At 31.1% G+C, this 21,253-nt stretch overlaps 1 protein-coding gene across 1 annotated transcript; it reads right to left on the bottom strand.

The window, feature by feature from the left end:
- Window positions 1-11,525: 11,525 nt before the first annotated feature.
- Window positions 11,526-17,109, bottom strand: LOC132728352 (uncharacterized). The gene is made up of 6 exons (XM_060714008.1): window positions 16,899-17,109; window positions 14,336-14,427; window positions 13,750-13,780; window positions 13,402-13,523; window positions 12,689-12,810; window positions 11,526-11,947 (listed from the first exon to the last, which is right to left on the bottom strand). The coding sequence occupies exons 1-6, from the start codon at window positions 17,021-17,023 to the stop codon at window positions 11,885-11,887; spliced, it is 555 nt and encodes a 184-aa protein (XP_060569991.1). The 5' UTR covers window positions 17,024-17,109; the 3' UTR covers window positions 11,526-11,884.
- Between the last annotated feature and the right edge of the window lie 4,144 nt (window positions 17,110-21,253).

The raw sequence follows: 21,253 nt of genomic DNA, 5'->3' as shown, positions 1-21,253 counted from the left end.
TTTTTTAAAAATTATTAACAGGCTGTCCCCGCCCCCTTTTATTAAGTTCTCCCGTGGGTTTTGTGTGTTTTGTGCAAACAAGGTACAAAAATTCCCCCTTTAAACATAAAAATCCACTTGAGATCTTTTTAAAATAAAATTTCGACTAAAAAAAAATGTGCGTAAAGCGGAAGTAGGGGAATATTATCTTTTTTGTACTTATATTTTACCCATTATGGCATTTATTTTTTGTTTCATTTTAAAAACCAAGCTTTTTTTTATGATTAAAGAAAAATCATGTTCCCCAACAATTTTAACAAACATTTTTTTGATTTCGCGTAAAATAAAGACAATGCATGAAAAGTTTTCTTGTCGTTAAATGCTGTAGTTATAAAAGTATTGAAACCTTTCTTATTTAAAGATTATCAGGGAAAAAAAAATTTTAAACAATATCTTTTTTTTTGTTTCCCCAAGATGAAAAATTCGTCTGAATTAAATCATGATCAACAAAAGAATATTAAAAAAAAATTTCGTGTTGCTATCTCTACCGCATAATTCCTTCCCCTTTGTTATGAAAAAGTACAGAAGTTATGCTGTACGTTTAAATTTTTGTAGTAGATAGTATTTTAAATTTAATTATTATATAAAGAAATATAGCATTAAACTTATTTCATTTCTTTATAAATGAAAACCTTTTTTAAATATTATGACAAGATGTACAATTTTTTTAAATTTTTTTCAATATCATCTATTAAAGTTTTTTTTTTTTATTTAAAAAAAAAAGGTTTACAGATGTTTCCCCCAAAAAAATCTTTATACAAATTTAAAGGGAATTCTAGGGGTTTTTAACTAAACTACCCGTAGGTCTAAAATTCCCAAAAAGGAAAAAAACCCGGGAAAAAAAAACCAGCATTGCCCACCCCTCGATTCCCAACAAAACGCTAAAACTAAATTGCTTTCAAATTGGGCCCCTGTTAAAAATTGTTGGTATATTTGAAAGGCAACAATTTTTTTATATTTTTTTAGTTAGCAGAAAAAACGCATTTTTGGGATTAAAAAAGGAACCCAGTCTTTTGGGAGTAGTGAAAAAATTTAAAAAAAAAAATAATAACTATAAAGTAGAAAAAAAAAATGTACAATAAAAGTTGAAACGTCTAATGTATTAGAAGCATAAAAGATTGAACACGTCTAAATTTAATTAAAAAAAGCAACAAAAACAAAAAAGCTATTTTACAGGTTTTTATTTCAAAATATTATTTAAAAAAATGGGGGGCTTTTGGTTTATTATCCTAGATTTATTCGATGAAAGAAAGTTTTTCGATATGTTTATTTTTTACTTCAGTTGGAAAAGTATTGACTCTAGCCTGGAAAAATGTTTCAAGCAAAAGTTTTTGAAAAAAAAAAAAAAACCAAAAAAAAAAAGCAATTGTTTGCTGTTTTTAATTTGGGTCCCCCCGCCCCTAGGGGACGAAAAAAGGTTGACTTCCCGTTGTTAATATCTAAAATACGCGGTTCTATCGGACAAAACCCAAAATATTTCGGTCGTTTTTCCCCAAAGGATGTTTTAATCGATGTGACCTTTACTTTTATGAAAAAGGGATAAACTCAAGATCAAATTTTTAAAAGGGAGGGAAAAATTATAAAATTTGTTAGTAGTTTTTCGGGGGTTTATTCAACTTTAAGACATATTTAATTACATTGACCATAAAAATTTCATTGAAAAGGGCAAAAAATATTTTATTTTGCTAAAAAATTTAGTCCCTTTATGTTTTTACCTGATTCAGAATGATTCTAATTGAACGAAAAAAACCTTATGAAAAAACCAACTGTGAATAAATTTAAGTTGATTGTTTGACCTTAACGTCTTTTATGGGTTTTTTTAATTTTATATTTAAAAAAATGATGTTTTATGGATTTTGTAATGACAATTTATAAAAATTAACCCCCCCATGTTTGACTTTTGAAAAAAGAAAAAGTGGGGTGGGCCCCGTTTGGGGGGGTTTTGTTTTTGGTTTAAACTTTTTTCCAACAGTTAAGGTGGAGAAAGAAATCGTTCTTTGAACCATATAAAAATTTTAAATTAAAAATATGAAAACATTCTTTCCTCTACATTTTGCTTTTTGTAATACTGAAATTCAGTATAAATTTTTTAAGTATTTTTCCTGCCCATTTTCCTAGTTAAAAAAAAAATTTTTAAATAGATGTTTGTGGGCTTTTTAAATAAAGGCTTGGTTACCCCCAAAAATAGGCAATTTCCTTGTCCAAACCGTAAAAATATTTTCAGTTTTTAAATATTTTTTTAAAATTTTTTTTTAAAGCAATTTTTTTTGCGTTATCCTTTTTCAAATTTTTTATTATTAGGGAACTTTTTGAAAAAAAATTTAAAAAATCCTTAAAACCTTTGGGCCGCCCAAAAAATATGGTTTTCCCCTATTCTATAAAAAGGTTTCCCTGGGTTACCTCCCCTTACCTTTTCGTCGTTGGGAAAACCAGATTAAAAAAGGGTTTTATTTCTAAAAGACCCCCAGCGGTGAAAGAAAATCTAAAATTAGCGTTTTTCCCCAGCTTCAAAATATGTTAGTTCGGAGTTTAATTTTTCATTATCCCAAATATGAAATTTATTTGCCCCTGGGGTTTAGCCTCCCAATTTTTAATACAGTTTGTTTTTCTACCATTGGTATTTTTGGTCGAAAAACATACACATAAACCCCGCGGGGAGGGTTTAAATAAAAAATAATGGAATTTTTTAAACACGCATAATATAAGGGTCGAAGGGCCCAAAAAAACCCCTTTATGAGTAATTTTTTTAATAAATTTTTTTTAGCGAAATGGGGGAAAAAATAAAAAATAATCATATTATTTTTATTATTTTTATTATTATTTTATAAATTAATGCAAGTTAAAATAAATTTGCCCGGGAACGAAGGGGGTTTTTAAATAAAAAAGATATTGGGAGCCAGTGGGTTTGTTTTTTGGGTTAATTAAACCCAAAAAATGCGATTTAAATTAGCAAAGTTGCTTTTTAAAATTTTGGGTTTTTTTTGAGTTTTGGGGTTGTGAAATGTGGCTTCAAAACCCTCAGACCCCCCTTTAAAAAAATTTAAATTTTTTTTATTTTCCCCCATGTTTTTCTCGTTTAGGGCAAAACGCATTTTTTTTTCTTGGGGCCCATACCCCCGGGTTTTTCCCCTGGAATGACCTCTGTGCCATTGAAGGTTCCCATGAAACCCCCGTATGAAAAATTGCGGATTTTTTTCTAAATTTTTTCCCCCTTTCTGTTTTTAAAATTTTTAAATTTGCTTTAACCCGGTACTAGGGGGGTGGCGGTAGTTTGCATTCCGTCCCTTTTTAAAAAGGGTAAATTTACCGAGCCTGAACATTTTCAATTCTGCCGTGTTGGGCTTCCTTTAGTGATTCTGTTTATCACTATTTTATTTTATTAGATCCACCAGAGCAAAGTTCAGCCACAGCACCGCTCCTGGACAAGCTGTAGAGCAGTTACTAGACCTAGATAAGCTGCTCATATTCGAAGGCTGAATTTCATGATTTATCCAAAGAAAATGTTGTCGTCCGGGAATGAAATAGGTTGCCCCATTTCAGTCGTTTAAATTCCCTTTGAGCTAACCGGGCGATGTTGAAAAATATGAAATTAAATTTTGCCATTATAATTGTGGCCTAGCGCACTTTTGTTTGAAGACAGAAAAAAATTAAAAATTGATTAAAATGTTCAGTGATTTTTGGCTATCTAGAATTTTTAAAAAAAAATTTCTATTGCGGGAGTTGAACTAGCTCTAAAAATTTTGTTTAGTATATGTTTGGTCTCAAATTCTACAAAAAATTTTAAAACTTTATTACCAAAGCATAAATGATGTCTTAATAGACTTTGTCCCCCCACCCCTACGTTGAAAATTCTTGAAATTGTTGGCGTTTAAAAAAAGTAAAAAAAATTACCCCCATAAAACCCGGGGGTTTTTTTTTTTTAATCAGTAATTGTACAAAAACAATAAATGTGTTTAAATTTAAAAAAGGTGTCAGCTGATCTACAAAATTTTATACTTATACTTATTGAATTTTTGTTATGGTGTTATGGGACTTCAGATTTCTCGTAAATCCCTAAACAAACAAAAAAACGTCAAATGAAAAATGCATGTACTGTATTTAGACAATTTTTTTAATTAGCCGTTTTTGGAAAATAAAGCATGTTTTGTTTTTTTTCCCCCTCAAAAACAATACACTTTTACTGCCAATAGAGCCCTTTGGCATATAAATGGAACTTTTTCCGATATTCATGGGAGTGAGAACGTGGGCATTTTTTTTTAAAAAGACTTTTTCAAAACAATCGTAACTCCAAAAATTATTGAGCAAAAATTATTATTTTTAAAAAAAAAACAAAAAAAGCTGCGTATTTTTTAATGAAAATTATATTTAAAAACCCGTGCATCGAATTTGTTGTCGTTGAAAATTAAAAAGGAGAAACCATATATGTGGGGTTTAAAAAATGAGATGTAATAACGTTTCATGTAAAGTATTTATAAAAAAAAATTTTAAAACTGGGGGGAATAATGTGCGCGAAACTGAAAAATAATCTAACCTTAGGGCCGTACTTTAAAAACCAATATGTATTCAAACATAGATTTTGATATAACTATTGTCACAATCATCATCTGAATATTTATGGACAGGACAAATGTGATGAAAATAGAGTTAATTTGGTTCGTGAGAAAAAGTAGATTTGAATTTGATGAAATGGAATCTTTTAAACTTGTTCAAGCTAGACATAATAATGCAAAACAATATTGGATATGTTAAAACAAAATGTGCCTGGCATTAAAAAAAATAAATGTAATAGACATTTTGCGCATATTTTTTAAAGATGTTAATAATCCTCCAAAATCATTTTTCACCGAGAAGATCTTGTTCTATTTTTATAGAACGATATGAAATAATCGAATTTTTGAGTTATGTTTTGATCAATTTACCCCTATTATTTTTGATTTTTGAAATTTTAAAACTATCAGCATGTTGAAGAGTCTGGTCGTAGTGGCGGTCCCAGATGCACTACTTGAATGAAGATTTTTTAAATGCCATCTTTAGTTTTATTATTCAATAAATTTTTCTCTCAGGGATATTTTCCGGAAAGTTGGTCTGAGGGATACGTTATACCATTAACATAAAAAGGGTAGTGTAAACGAAAGTTAGTAATTAAGAGGTATTAACTTCAGTAAAATTTTTACTTCGTGTACTTATATAATAGGTTGAATAGTTTGGCTGAGATGTTGGTGTATATGTAAAAGCGCAAGCAGGTTTTAGGCAAAATATTGGGAAACAACGGATAATATTTTTTGTTCTGCACGGCCTTATTTCTCACATGCTTAATCAGGGTAGAAACAAAATCTTTTGGTGCTTTCATAGACTTTACTAAAGCCGTTTTGACTATATTGTTCATGATAAATTTATGGATATAATGTTTGAGATAAAACTGGGACTACGTGGAAAAACATTCTAAATATTAAAAACTATGTACACAACACAGTTAAAGCAAGGGTTTACACAACAGTTAAAGCAAGGGCTAAAAATATTTTGTAATAGATTAATTACCCATACGATTTTACTTGGTGTAAAACAAGGAGAGTGTTTATCTCCCTCTCTTTTTCCTTGTTTCTGAATGGACCTTGAAGATGAAATTTTAAAAAGTGATATTGAAGGTATTGAATGTTGATTTTTAAAGTTTCTTAATTCTTATATCTGATGAATTGTTTTCTTGCAAATGTAAAGACGAACTACAAAAAGGTTTAAATGTTTTAATCAGAGTATTGTGGATAGATGGAAACTTTCAGTGAACACATCTAAGACGAAAATAATGAATATTTAGAAAGGGGATATTGCCTAGAAATTTGGAAGTTTTTATTACAAAGAAAAATTTGTATTGATATAGTTAGAAAAATTACGTATTTGGGTTGTTTTCACATCAGGGGGGCCCTTTGATGCAGAAGCTAAAAATGCATTGCTGGACAAAAGCGTTTGAAAGCAATATTTAAAAAAGAACAAATACCTATATAAATTCGTTAATATTTCTACTTTACACATACATGTATTTGATCTTTTTCATAAACTAGTTAGTCATATACTCAATTATAGCAGCGAAGTCTGGGGTTTTTATACATGGTAATGCAATTGAAAGAGTACATATGCAATTTTGTAAACGTACGTTAGGTGTTAAAAAAACACCAACTCAGAATGATTTTATATATGGTGAACTCGGTAGAATATCTTTCAAGACAATACGATACTATAAATTTACTAGATACTGGTTTAAAATATTACATACAAATGAGAATAAGTTTTGTCAACAAAGTTTATAATTTATTAAAAAATGATTGTGAAAATTACCCAAATAAAACAAATTGGTGTTCATTAGTGAAAAATCTTTTTATGTACATTAGTTTTTTATGATGCTAGGTTAATGCCAAAAGTGTTGGTAATACTGACCTGTTTTTATATTATGTGAAACAACGTTTGAAAGACCAATTTGTACAAAACTTGTCAAGTAGAATAGATAACTCTAGTAGAGCTCTATTTTATAGACATATTTCTGTTTTTAAGTTTCAGCCATATCTAAATATTATCATGTTGAACGATTTTGTAAAGATCTCGCTAGGTTAAGAGTATCATCTCATAGATTGCAAATAGAATCAGGTAGATGGACAAACCAAATAGTACACCTTTAAATGATAGAAAATGTTTTTCATGTAATGTCTTAGAAGACGAATACCATTTCATATTAGAATGCAATGTATATAATGATTTAAGAAAAAGTCTGATACCGTCATATTACTGGAGACGTCCAAATATGTCAAAATTCATTGAATTATTAAATTCTGAAAATGTATGCACATTACGCAAATTAGGAAAATTTGTAAACAATGCTTTTACTCTAAGAAAAGAAAGATTATACACAAATGATTAGTAGTCATTATTGTTAAGTTAATTATATTTATTTTGTTTTGAATAAGTGAAATTTTTAATGAAATGGATAATTATGTCAATAATATATATGTAAATGCATAGTTAAATTATTATGCTTAATAATTTTGAATTAGTAAATGCTTTAGTTCAGAAGATATACATGTCAAGGATATATATTTGTAAATGTACGAGTCGTATAGCTAAATGATACTTAAGATTGTGCGTCCTTTTAAAATCGAACTACTCTATAGCTAAATTTACTGATTAATGGTTATGTTGTTCTTGTGTTTTGTTTCGGAAAGAACACCATACACCTACTCGAACAAGTATAAATAAAATGTTATATGATACAGTATATACATCCGAGCTTTTGTCAAACTCATTTAATAATTTAAATTGAATCACGTTCTATAGCTTAATTTACCGACAAATGGTTGTGTTGGTCTTGTATTTTCTTTCGATAAGAATAGCATACACATACTCAAGCAAATATGAATATAAACTAATATAATGCATAATATATATGCACGTATCGTATCAGATTAATTCAACTCAATGTATGAAGTTCACCTCTCTGTAAGTTTTGCTAGACAGTGGTAATTTATTTAACATTAGGTTAAGTTGAATGTCCTTTTGTTCTGATGTTCATTTTAATTGATGATATACAATTTTGTGTATACCTTCTCCACTTACACATGTTATGTATATGCTTTTACAATGTCTTGTCATGTATCTGTATCTGTTTATCCTCATGGACCATTTGATCCAATGGAATAGTGAAATAAAAACTCAAACTCATCATCTCTAGTTTAGGGTCTGATATTTATATATTATTGTAGTGGTTACTTTATCAACATACGATTCTACGATTCTAAACATGATGTTACGTGTATAGTAGAGTTCTAATGTATATCATGAATATTTAAAACTATGTTATTGATAAAAGCTTAAGGTATGAAATGATGTAATATTAGAACGCATTTCCGGTCCGTCAGGAAAATATATACAAAAAGTTTCCCTATATATAGAACATCGCGTTTACGAAAACATTCATTATGCTAGTTTAAGGGGAAAAATCTTACAAAACAATATGCAGAACGGCAACTTTTTTTTCCCTGCTGATGAGTTGTAGACGTAGATGCTTTACTTACCAAGGATATCTATATAAAGTGAATGATTTTTCAATGAGGTAAGCCGTTAGGCTAATAAATTTCAAATATTGTTTGGGGATTATGAATAGAGAAACAGTTTCTCTAAAAAACACCTAAAACGACGAAATTGAAAATGTTGCAGGCTCGGTTTTATTGAGCCTGTTTGTAGACGGTAATGGTAATTGCAAGTTACCGTCCATGTTCCCTGGTACCGGCTTAAGCAGTATCCAACATTAAAACATGAAAATGGTGAAATTTTTAATTTAGAAACATCCGCAGATGTGTTCATATGGTGATTATTAAGTTTCAATTTTAAAAGAAATGAGGTCTAATAATACTCTTTTGCATAAAGAGAAAACATTTTAACTCGAGACAAATTATTTTAAACTTAAATTGTTTCGCCTTTTGTTAATATTATTTGTATATCTTAAAATCAACAAAATCAACAAACATCCGCAGAGTTACCTTTTCAAAAAGTTTATGAATACATCATTCATTGTAGTTTCTTAGAATACCTTACAAGAGATTGAGAAAAATATGCAATAAAACAATTCTGATGAACTTACGTTGCAGCCAGAATCACACAAAAGCAAAACAAAAAGCGTATGGTCCCTAAATAAAAAGATACATGTGCCCTTAACAAGAAAACAATGGGCGTAGAAATACTGGAACCACCCAAACGAAACGTCTATGCCCCCCCTACCGCACCGGTTAAAGCAGATTCGGCATTTAAACATGAAATTGGTGAAATTTAGGATTTAGAAACATCCGTTTATTGCATATTTTCATACAGGGATTATCATAGAATAATTTTACTTGAAGTTTTAACACTACATTTGCCTTAAACCTTTTAAATATCGACAGATAATTTTTTATTGCAACAAATGATTTCAAAATGATGCAGATCTACTTTACGAAAATTTCTGTATCATAGAATTATAAATGAAAAAGGAGTGTTTTTCATGAAGGATATTGTGCATAATAGAAGAAATTTTGTAAATAATGAAAAAAATAAACTCATATTTTTTGTTTAACAACGTGAAACTTCGAAGAATGTCACTAAAAGCATAAAAGTCACAAAAAATAAAATATACGAACACCAGTTATTTCATACCATTCGAGATATTATTTAATAAATCATATACTACTTTGCAGGAGTGGAACTTTTTGTACTCGTATATACAATATACTTGCTGAAAAAAGTCCTATACCAACATGTAAATAAAAACAGAAATTTTGCTTAAAAAGAAATGATCCATCGTGGTAAGGTCTGTTTTGGGAAAGTTCCACGAACAAATACAGTATATTCATCTTCAGTGGCTTCTAACATAAAATTCTTGGCACTAACTATCTGATAAATGAAATAAATATCATCGAGTGAATAAATAAAAATGGCTGCCGCTTTTTACACCCACGCTCCCCTTAATTTTGATGATCAAAAGTATTTAGAAAATCATCATACTGATTGATTTGTTGATTTTTGTTGATTTTAAGAACAAAAGGCAAAGCAATATAAGTTTAAAATAATTTGTTTCGAGTTTAAATGTTTTGTCTTATGGAAAAGAGTATTATTAGATTTGAAGCTTGACATCCGCTCTATGAACACATCTGCGGATGTTTCTAAATTCAAAATTTACCATTTTCATGTTTAAATGTTGAATTCTGCTTCAGCCGGTGCTAAGGGCGTGTACAGAAGCTTGCAATTACCACTACCGTCTATGAACAGGCCCAATGAAACCGTGCAGGTAACATTTTAATTTTTCCGATATGGTCATACTTTAGTGATTGTGCTTTTCTCCATTTCATATTCAATTTCATGTACATGTACGAAGGTAGTTGTATGCAAAAAGCATAATTCTTTTAATGTATTTACTATTTTTACCAACTACCCCTTTACCATATCTTAGAGCCAGTTCTCGGGGGAAAGTATTAGTAACCAAATATATGTTTGATGTAATTTATTGCTCATATGAAAAACACAAATTTAATTGCAATTTATTGACAGGAAAAACTAAAACAGAGAATTAAAATGATCACCCTTAAAACAAAAACTGTATTATGAAAGTACGTCGTATTTGATTTTGCATCTCCACCCGCTGTATCAATTACAGCAATGCTGCATCTTGTTTCAAGGTTTTGTATTTCCGTCGTCTGCTGAAGTTACAGCAGGGCAACACGCCTTGTCCTCATTGATGTAAAGTGTCTGTAAGGATGCTGTTGTGAACTGATCTGATGAGTAACATGACTTTTAGTGCTGTGCACGATCTTTTTGGTTCAATGGATCTAAAATATAACACACATAAACTGTTGTTGACCACTCGTATATCTTTTATTTATTTATTTATTTATTTATTTATTTTTTGCAAGCCTTTCCCGTCAATAATATTAAATAACTATGGATTGATAAAAGCATGATTATGTCATTTTAATTGCATTTATATATGAATTAATAAAACAGATTACGACTTTTTCAACGACGCTAAACTTACCAAGAATCCAATACGAATAATTTCGACAGCTTGATGGCGTTCTGCATAGTCATTCTTGTTATAAGCGCGTAATTATTTTATATAGGGCAAGCTGCGACAAAAATTTATATGCTCTTGCAATGCGAGCACATAGCCTACTTTTACAGGTGCACGATACTAAAATTTATGTCGAAAAACATCCAATTTTATGTTGTTCATAGTCGTTTATCTGAAGAACACGATTAACTTGATATAATCTTACGATATATATGTAGAATTTCTCTGAATATATTCACAATTGTACATGGTATGCGGGTTGCTACTTTTTGTCAAACAATTACTCTTCCTTAAAACATTATGTTACCTTATGTAACGTTACGATAAATATGTATTATGTTTTACTTGATTTACTTTATCAAATAACCTTTTTCAGCGATTGGTCGGACTTTCAGTGACACCGACATTCCATATGTTATATGACAACTTTCCAGGCTTACCGGCGGGTAGAAATCCTCAGGCGCCACTCCGTGCATCTCATTAGGCAGGGGTTAAGGGCCGCCGTCCTTTCGTATGGAAGTTAGAAACCATCATCATTTCAATATTCCCGGAGATATGATTTCTTTAATTTTAATTCAAATATAACAATGTATTTTAATTCGCAGGAAATATGCCCACTGTACTTGTTTTTTTTATGGTTTAAAGTTAATTTGTCGAATTAGTTTTGGGTATTTATTTATTGAGTTCACAGCCAACTATACGTATGATTCAAATTATTGAATATTGCTGTTACCATTGAATCTTTGTCCATGTTTTATACCGTTGTTTTTTATCAATATGTTGTGTGCTGATTGATCTAATAACCTATTTGACCAGATCATTTATTGGATGCAGGTACTTAATTAGGCATGTCAAACGTAAACACTTGTTAAAGAATAAATTTTAAGTCAACATTGTAATTTTATTTTTGAATGTGTTGAACAAATAATTATGTTAACAAATACACTTAAAAGCAGTTGCTATATTCTAAAGACATTTAATGAAAAAGGGAAAAATAAGTTTTATGTAAAAGTATGTACGATGTAATGTTTTTGCAATAAGCCACAAAAAAGAATCTATTTGTGAATATTTACTGTGTGCCATAGAGAAGATATTTTAAGAAAAGGACACAGTTTTTAAAATAAGGTTATAAAAGCTTAAAACAGAAAATAAGATTTATTGTAATGTCATGTAAGCGAGATGATAAATGTAGAAATGATAATCATTGAAACATAAAACTCTTCATAAATTAGAAAAGACATTTTCTTGTCTGATGATCTCCGTTTATTGATCGAAAAACAGGTGAAGTGCTGAATTACAATTCGGTTTTGGGCGGCAAAAATCAACCTGAAATATATACAATGTAGAAGTAAAAGTCTCTTAAATACTGGAAGAAAGGACTATACACGAAATATCCAAACAGTGTTAAAATTTTCAACGATCCTCAAGAATCAGATGGTGGTGTTACATATGAATTTAAAAAAGTTTAATGATCGTTTAGAAATGCACGATGATGTTACAATTGAATTTAAAAAAGTTTAATGATCCTATAGAAATGCACTGTTACGAAGAAAGTTTTATAATTACACGGCCGTGTAACAATTAAATTTAGGAAAATTAAATGATTCTACAGAAATACCCGTTGATGTTATAATTGAATTTAAGAAAGTTGGATGATTCTAAAAAATTAACGATGAAGTTACATTTGAATTTAAGAAAGTTAAATGATCCTACAGAAATACACGGGCGTGTTACAATTGAATTTAAAAAAAAATTGAAAGATTCTATAGAAATAACCGGTGGTGTAACAATTCAATTTAAGAAAGTTGAAAAATGATCCTATAGAAATACCTGGGCGTGTTACAAATGAATTCAAGAAAATTAAATGATTCTAAAGAAATACCCGGTGGTACATTTGAATTTGAGAAAATTAAATTATTCTATAAAAATGCACGATTGTGTTACAATTGAATTTTACCCAAAACTTAGGAACGAGAAAAACGATCTAAAGTCATAAAAGCTGCACTATTCTAAAGACCAATACGTAGATGTAATAATTATAAATGTAACAAAGTATGAGAAGCTTACATAGTGTGGGTATCTCGGCATGCACATACACTCTTTACACGGCATCTGTTTTATCGTGTGGAATTTGTGGTCTAACGGTATAAATATCTTGATCAAATCAACGGCGACAAAGCAGCCTGGACCTAAGAATATATAGGTCGACATCAATGTCAATTCAACATTTCATGTGCAATGGAAGCAAATACATACTGGTTTGTGTGCCTTAAATCTCACAGCATAGAACTTTCATGATCACGTTTGCAACTTTTGGCACATGTACCTTCGTATCGTATCGATTTATGGGGCAAAATTAAGATCAATACGTAATTGTTAACTTAATTCAGCAATGCAACTGAGAAATGAATCTACTTAATACATTTGTTTGAAATAATGTACGCTGATAAATAATTATGTATATGTATAATTTATCATGTATGTATCTTACTTTTCTGTACTTTGTACCGCCAAAATGTTACTTGGCGATGAACATGTAAATGTTTTTGCCAATAAATTATTTGACTTGACTTGACTTGTTAAACCTTAGGTTAAACGTCCTTTTGTTTATTTTCTAACCAAATCAAAAAACAAATAAAAACAGAAGGCAAGGATATTCAATTCTTAGAATGAATTGATATGTCTTTATTGACACGGAAAATTGCGCTAAATATTTTATAAAGTATTTCTTTACTAATAGATAACAAAGAATATGTGATATACAAACATATATATCTAACCATTAGGTGAATTTTCAGGCGCGGTCTCTTTCTGCACGGTACATTTGCAATTTTTGGATTGTTTATTGCTACAAGGATTTCCTGTCTTTTTGTCGAGACAAACTTCATCATTTTTGCACACTCTTAAAATAAATACCATCTATATTAAAACACATTCCCTCAATTCAAATACATTCATTAAATGCATGTGATTGCATACACAGATATAAGATAGACAATATCATCATTTTGTGCGAGACTATTGAGTTCTTCTTCTATTGTATTTGGAAACTTTATATAACATTATATAAATTCATTATATAAACAAAAAAAATGTTAGAACAAAATATATGTTTCTGCTATACTTACGATCTTCCGAGCATATCCTCGCATCCTTTCACTGAAAATAAAGCAAAAATATACTTCTACTTTGATAAACATAACAATAATAATAAGTAAGTAACAAAATGTTAATGCACTGATATTTAAGGTATAAATATAACATAGGTATATTTTCTTTAGTTGCTCGGCTTAACCCTTCGTCAAACAAGTCAAACTGTACAATTTCAAAATGGTTATTATTGTGGCTATATAATCTGAAAATCATTGACACCGAAAGCTAAAACTACAATGATTATCCTTTTCGAATTAATCACTTAGTTGTTTTTGCGTTTTGACGTCGCACAAACACAGTCCATGTCATTTGGCGACTTTCCAGCTTTATTGGTGGAGGAAGACCTTAAATGCTCCTCCGTAAATTATTTTAGGCACAAACGGGCACCGTGCAAACACCGACGTTCCGTAAGTTAGCTAGATAGATAGCTTCTTTATTCCAAAGAATCAAAAATCCGAAAACACAGCGGTGAAAGGCAAGCGGTTTTTGAGGTCAATGACCTCAACTTGGCCACGAACGCCGTTAGACTAAGTTGAAATTAACCAATGTTTATCAACTGACCTTTGAGTTTCTTGCATTTACACTTTGGTGACATGTCATAGGGTACACATAGTTTGTTCTTGTCCACACACGCTTGCTTTGAGTTGCATTTTCTAAAATAAAATAGTTATTTTGGATCAGATTTTGAATAATTCATTCTTTAAAAGTCATAGACATTATTTTAAATTTCTATAAAATCCATTAAAGTAAATTATGGTTGTATCAAGGAACACAATGTTATGAACATATTACATTAATATGGTAAAATGGTGAAGGCAAAGTATGCAAAGCAAGAAAAATATGTATCAGTGATTTCATATAACTGTTTAATATAATTAAGATTTTAACTTTTAAGAATCAATAAAAAAATCAATCTTATTCATGTCCAACAAATTTCTTTCTTGTGGTCTTTCCGGTTGAAGATACATTACCGTAGATCGCCTTGTAAATGAAGATATTGTATTTTATTGTATTGTTTTGTACTGTTTAACTTTCCGAAATTAAGAAGTTTTCTATACACTCTGATGTGCACGGTTAAATACGATTTTAAACTCTGTTTTCAAGCTGTTCGGTAATAATTTATACAATGTCCCTTAGCATTTGACATAGTTCATAGACTATGGCCTCTCAAACATAGTTCATAGAGTATGACCCCTAACACATAGATCATATAGTACAACCTATAAAGTTATAACTCAACTTAATGATAAGATGGTGTACAGATTAAAACATTACCTACCGAATATGTTAAGCTATATCACAACAATAAATACCAATTTTATACGAATGGAAACAAGCGAGGTTTTACGCACGCGTAAAATAGCTGAGCAGGAATTGTCAGCTGTGCATTGCACACCTTTAGAAGAGCAAAATAAAATGCTACCTAGACGAATGTCTGTTTAGATCTGCGCAATTGTTGAAATTAAAGGGAAAGCGTTACGACACGAAAGTTCCAAATTATGTCCGTACTTTCAATAAAATATCAATTTTGATGATAAATATAGTATATAAAACCTTAAAGACATCAAGCCCGTTACAAAATCGAAACAAAGTAAAAAAAGGACACGTGTGACCTAGTTTTACTATATAAAAAGCGCCTACACGTATTTTAGTTTTTGAAACCAGTACGATGTCCGCATAGCTCTATCCAAATCTTCTCAAAAGAAAAAGACAAAACTTTAAAAGATAAATTTCCTCAAAATGAACTTGTTTCCGTGTTTCTAAAAGTCAATAAATATATATATTGAAAAATTCAGATGTTTCATGACAGTACAATGCAACAGCTCTTAGACCGATGCGTTTTGTCTAAATGGAACCATTTTCCCTTTAGGTGAAGACAACGTCTTTACGCATGATTAAATTTTAGCCTGAATTTACGATTGTAATCTCGGTAAACTACAGACAATTGCACGGAGATTAGAAAACATTGAATTTCCATTTGAAGAAAATGTAAATAAAAACGTTTTGCCAGCAATTTAAAATTTGTCATGAAGCATGAAGCTGATGTATGTGAAGGTTTCTATGTACTTGTATTTTTATTGACGACTCACAAAATATATATATAATCCCGCTGTTAAATGCGTCTTATTTAGAATCCTGTAATACACGGTTGCTTCAAAGCAATCACAACTGAACCCAAGTCATTTTCTACGCAACCCACGCAAGCTTAATTCAAATAATAAACGACATTTATTAATAAATAGGTGCACGCTAGGTATGTAAGCAGATGGAGCACGTGTGTAAGTCAGTGAGTGGTTGGCGATGCCTGCAACTGTTGACCGTCCTCTTGCTGTCTTACAGTTCTTGTGTTCTTAAGGGAAAGTAAGCTTGGTATAGTATCGCATTAACTGATTTGCCTTTGGTGACAGCAGCCTTAATGGCGGAACCCAGAGGTGTAAAGAATATCGCAAACATTTCACTCTAGGAATTTATGGTCCGCTCCTAATGCATATTTTGTTAACTTCTTGCCCAAACATTATTCTTTGTTTTTTTTTTATTTAGACTCATCTGTCAGCAGACGGACACGTTTTTTAAATAACATTTAAGAATAATACGATCTGCTCCAAATGAGATGATATCTATGGCGCAGCATCTTTTATCAGTAGCAACTGTTTTTTGAACATTCTAAGAATCATCAGTTATAGATAGTCTCTTGAGACGAACACATATTTGAATCGAATGTCCTAAATCACCCAACAACTAACTATTTTGAATGATTGGCGCGATTCGAAATGCGAAGCTGACAGTTTTTTCTTCTCAATAATTTTGATTTCCCTGTAATGTTCGCATTATTTAGCGGCAAATTTTCTCGACGCATTTATTATTATTGAACAATCGAATTATTTTCGTTACAATTTCATTGACTTCTTTGTCGATTTTATTGATAAAAAACATGTAGTTAAAACACTGTTTTTCAGTATCAAAAGCTTAAACTTTATTTTTTAAAGTCATAAACTCTACTGAAACAAAACAAAACAAAATACTATTTATTGCTTAATACAGGAACAGTTTAATATAAAAAGCATACTGAAAAATTCTTGAAAATAAATTGTAAACAAAAATAAAGCAATTTGAAATATCTCACAATTTTCCTTGTTTATCTAAACATTTTCCAACTGTCTTTGGCTTTCTTTCCCTTTTTGCTTCCAAGTAATTTAAAGCCAAAAATAAAAAAATTAAGATACTGCAAACACGAATTCTGTGTACCATTTTAACTTTAGCAATCTGATATTCAATGTTGAATAAATCCTTGTTAATACCTGTCTGAATATTTTGTTATGTTATGATCAGCAACACCTGGCTACAATAACAAAAATGACGGGGGGAAAACCAAAATCTTTATTGATTAATGTCAAGGTAGTTGTTTTAGACAAAACCAAAATACTCATTGCATAAGAGATAATTAGTTTGGACAAATCTTTGCAAAAATCCCAGCATCCGGTTCGTTGAGCTTTGTATGCAAAATTAAGTTGCATGAATTTGTAAAACCGGTATTAACATTCTGCTGAATGCATACTTAATACTTCAATCAATGATTGTTCATGTAAGGAGAATTTAGTTCGGATAAAAGATTTATGAAAATACCACGGATAAAAGATTTATGAAAACATCATTACAAAAAAGAAAGGACATGCGCTGTAACCATGACATAAACCGAAACTAGAGGCAATGAACTTAGGGTTGTATTGTATCACAGTTTGGGGACCTTTCTGTTGAAAATGTGTCGGAGTTAAATCGTATACATATACATGCACAGTGCGTTAACTGGAGTGCAGATATTAGTTACCCGCACTCCAGAGCATGCCCATTGATTTGGGTTTACCTATTGTGATGGCAGAAAAAGGGAAAGCAACAGAAATATCATATTCAGATGCTCGTTCATTGGTTACTTTTTTCTGACAATTCATATTGTGACAACAAGGAACGTGTTTTTATGTTTGACTATGATACAAAAGAGAAAGAACATCAAAACACTCGGCAATCTGATTAATACTCGGGGGCTACGCCCCCTCGTACAAATCAGATAGCCTCGTGTTTCGATGCTCTTTCTATTCGCTTGATATACACATTTCATATAGACATCGAAAAAGAAAGTTTATATAAGAATTAAAGAAAAATAAATTAGGAATGACAGTTGTTTATTCTTTTATCACTTTACACAAAGTTGTTTGTGTTTCTTCAAAATTATTCAAATATGAAATGAAACACAATTTTTGTTTGGGATGGTCCTTGAGTATATTCTTTAAAATGGATAGATATGTTGGTTTAAATGAGTGATGTTTTGGCATATAAGTGTGAAAGTTTTAACTTGACGTGGTTTAGGAGGCTTTTCTTTTTTTAGTTCTTCGTAAGAAACCTTTATTATTATGCTGTGACAAGTAATAGAAAGAGCATCGAAACACGAGGCTATCTGATTTATACGAGGGGGCGTACCCCCCCCCCCGATTATTAATCAGATTGCCGAGTGTTTTGATGTTCTTTCTTTTTTGTATCATAGTCAAACATAAAAACACGTAACATGTTGTTACAATATGAAACCCTGGCAAAAAGGAACCAATGAACGAACATCTGAATATGATATTTCTGTCGCTTTCCTTTCCTCTGCCGTCACAATATGTAAACCCCAGCAAAAAAGAGCCAATCAATGGGCATGCTCTGGAGTGCGGGTAACTAATACCTGCACTCCAGTTAACGCACTGTGCATGTATATGTATACGATTTATCTCCGACGCATTTTCAACAGAAAGGTCCCACACTAAGATACAAGTGATATTTAGTAGTTAAATGTATATTGATGCTCACCAAGCAATCCGGCCCATGAAAAGGTGTTTTAATTTATAATAAAATTTTTTTATCAGTTCGTGCACTGGTTTTTTGGTCTTTGTTGTTCTTTTTTTTTTGTTATTGTTGCTGTTTTTTCGTTCTTTTTACCTTTCCTTTTTTATATTGTTTTTGGTTTTGCTTTACAACATATAATATATGGACAGATAGAAAATCTATGTAAGTAAGAAAAATGTATGGAAAAGGATTGTTTTCCATCATGGTTTATACAGTTATGCATAAAATGTAAATTTTGTAAAATTAGTACAGAAACGCTGCAAAGCGTCCATGAACAGGCTATATCAAATCTAGCCTGCAACATTTTTGTTTTTTCGTTTTGATCTTTCTTTAGGTATTCTGCTTTTCTCTATTTTCGAAGAGTGTCATTAGAAAGCATGTTATATTACTGAAAACAGAATATACAAATGCCAGTGTATTATCACAATCTATTCCATTATACAAAAAACAAATACTTCTTCGTAAACGTGAAACCTCTTTCATACGTAATGCCTTTTATTTAAAAGAAACATGTAAATAGAAATCGAATTTTCGCTTTGGTGTTAATCATACTAAGAAATATTTTGTATAGTAAGTCCCGCATACAGCGTAAAGATTGTCATCTCCAACTGCTTGAAACTAGAACAACACATAAAATTCTAGCTATAAACTCTTTGATCTTTAATTGAAAATAATATCATCTAAATTATTTACAGGAGAGACATTGCATCAAATAGTTTGGTTGTTCTGTTTTTGAAACCTTTATTTTAGATGTTTACAGTATTGAACAAAAGTCATAATAGTTTTTAGAGTATTGATTTTAAGGCATACTGTGTAAGGGGAATACCTCTTTCACTACCAAAAAAGAGGAATGAATCAATCCCGAAACAACGTTAAAGATTAAACTCTTTTATTTTACATGTCTTGATTTATCGATCATAAGAATTGCGTATCAATACGCATGCTCAGTCTTAGAACTATATTTAGAACGCTATATAAGGAGCTGGGTGAGCCCGCTGTGTCCTTTCAGTTCTTGAACTCTATGAAAAAAGGTAGCGGCTGCAACCGTTTTTTCTGCTGTGCTTTGTTTTACATTTCAGCGGTCATCAATCACCTTATACATCGTCATGACTGGGACAAATGTTGTATGCTGGGCGACGGAGTACTTAAATTGCAGACAATTGCTAATTGAATAGAAAATAGTCAAATGCTTGATGCAACCGTTGTTGCAACACTATGATATGATCCAAAGGCCATCAAAAATGTTTGTGTGAAATATTGGACACACATAACGCGGTGCATATTAATTGTGTTAGTTTGCAGTATTTCATATTGCTACTCCTCTCAGCTGAAACTTAACATAACGTTTTTCTATTTGCGACCGTTGTCGGAGCAAATATGATGAGTATATAAAGTTCTTAAATTATTTCTATATCCAGTCATGATGGAAACTATGCGCCACACGAAATAAAAAAGTTATTAAAAAATTGTTGTATTTCTGCTTGCTTAAGACTGATTTGCGATGTACAATGGCCTCTCATGTTCTAGCCAGCAACTATCTTCCATAATTCTGTTATTATGCATTTATTTGGAAATTAGAAAAAATGGCGGTAATCATTGAACGCTAAATGTGACAAGTTAGTGCCATTGCATGAAAAGCGGCATATTGTTCCCAAGTTAGCCGCAGTGTATGTATGTATTTATGCACGCCATCTACCTTTTTGTCATATCTTATAAATAGTACTCAGAGAAAAGTATAAACAACATACTAGAAATTTACGTTTAATATCATTTATTGTTCATATGTAAAACAAAATTTCATTGCAATTTATTCACGGAATAAACATAACAAGAGAGAAGGTGTTAATATGGTCAGCTTTTGTTACTCCACCTGCTGCGGTAGTTACAGCAAGGCATCTTGTCCTCATTGATCATGTTATATGTTGTTTAATAGGCGAAAAAGAAATAAGAGATATTGCACAGCTGGCCAGTAATCCGTTAATATTTACAGGATACACATACATTTGAATTTATAAATTTTAAACTTTATTTTAGGCACATGGGTAGGACCCCAGTCAATTCGTTAGGTTGCTTGATAGCTTTATCACACGAAAGAATGTTAAGCCCCCTAACATATATCTTCATAAATTTTACATTCAAATGTTCCACATGCTTAGCTTAATTTAAAGATAATGATTATGCGACTTTTTAGCAAAATAACATAAAACGTGTACACCGCAAGTTTTCAACTAATAACTGTTTCACAAATTTGTGTACATTTATTGAGTAAACTGTCTCTCAAATTTTGTTTTATTTACGATATAGAATGTTTCAACGTTGCTATGACCGTTGGATACTTGTCCATGACTTTATGTTGGTGTTAATAAGATATGAGCCGCGTCACGACAAAACCAACAGAATGGGTTTGCGACTAGCATGGATCCAGACCTGCCTGCGCATCCGCGCAGTCTGATCAGGATCCGTGCTGTTCGCTATCAGTTTCTTCACTTGTAAAAGAGTTGGTAAGCGAACAGCATGGACCCTGATCAGACTGCGCGGATGCGCAGGCTGGTCTGGATCCATGATGGTCGCAAACCCATTATGTTAGTTTTGTCGTGACGC

The sequence above is a fragment of the Ruditapes philippinarum genome, unplaced genomic scaffold (genome assembly GCF_026571515.1).
Source record: "Ruditapes philippinarum isolate M1 unplaced genomic scaffold, ASM2657151v2 ctg10554_1_1_1_1, whole genome shotgun sequence".
In the NCBI taxonomy this organism is placed as follows: Eukaryota; Metazoa; Mollusca; class Bivalvia; order Venerida; family Veneridae; genus Ruditapes; species Ruditapes philippinarum.
This window is presented reverse-complemented; position numbering and strand designations above follow the sequence as displayed.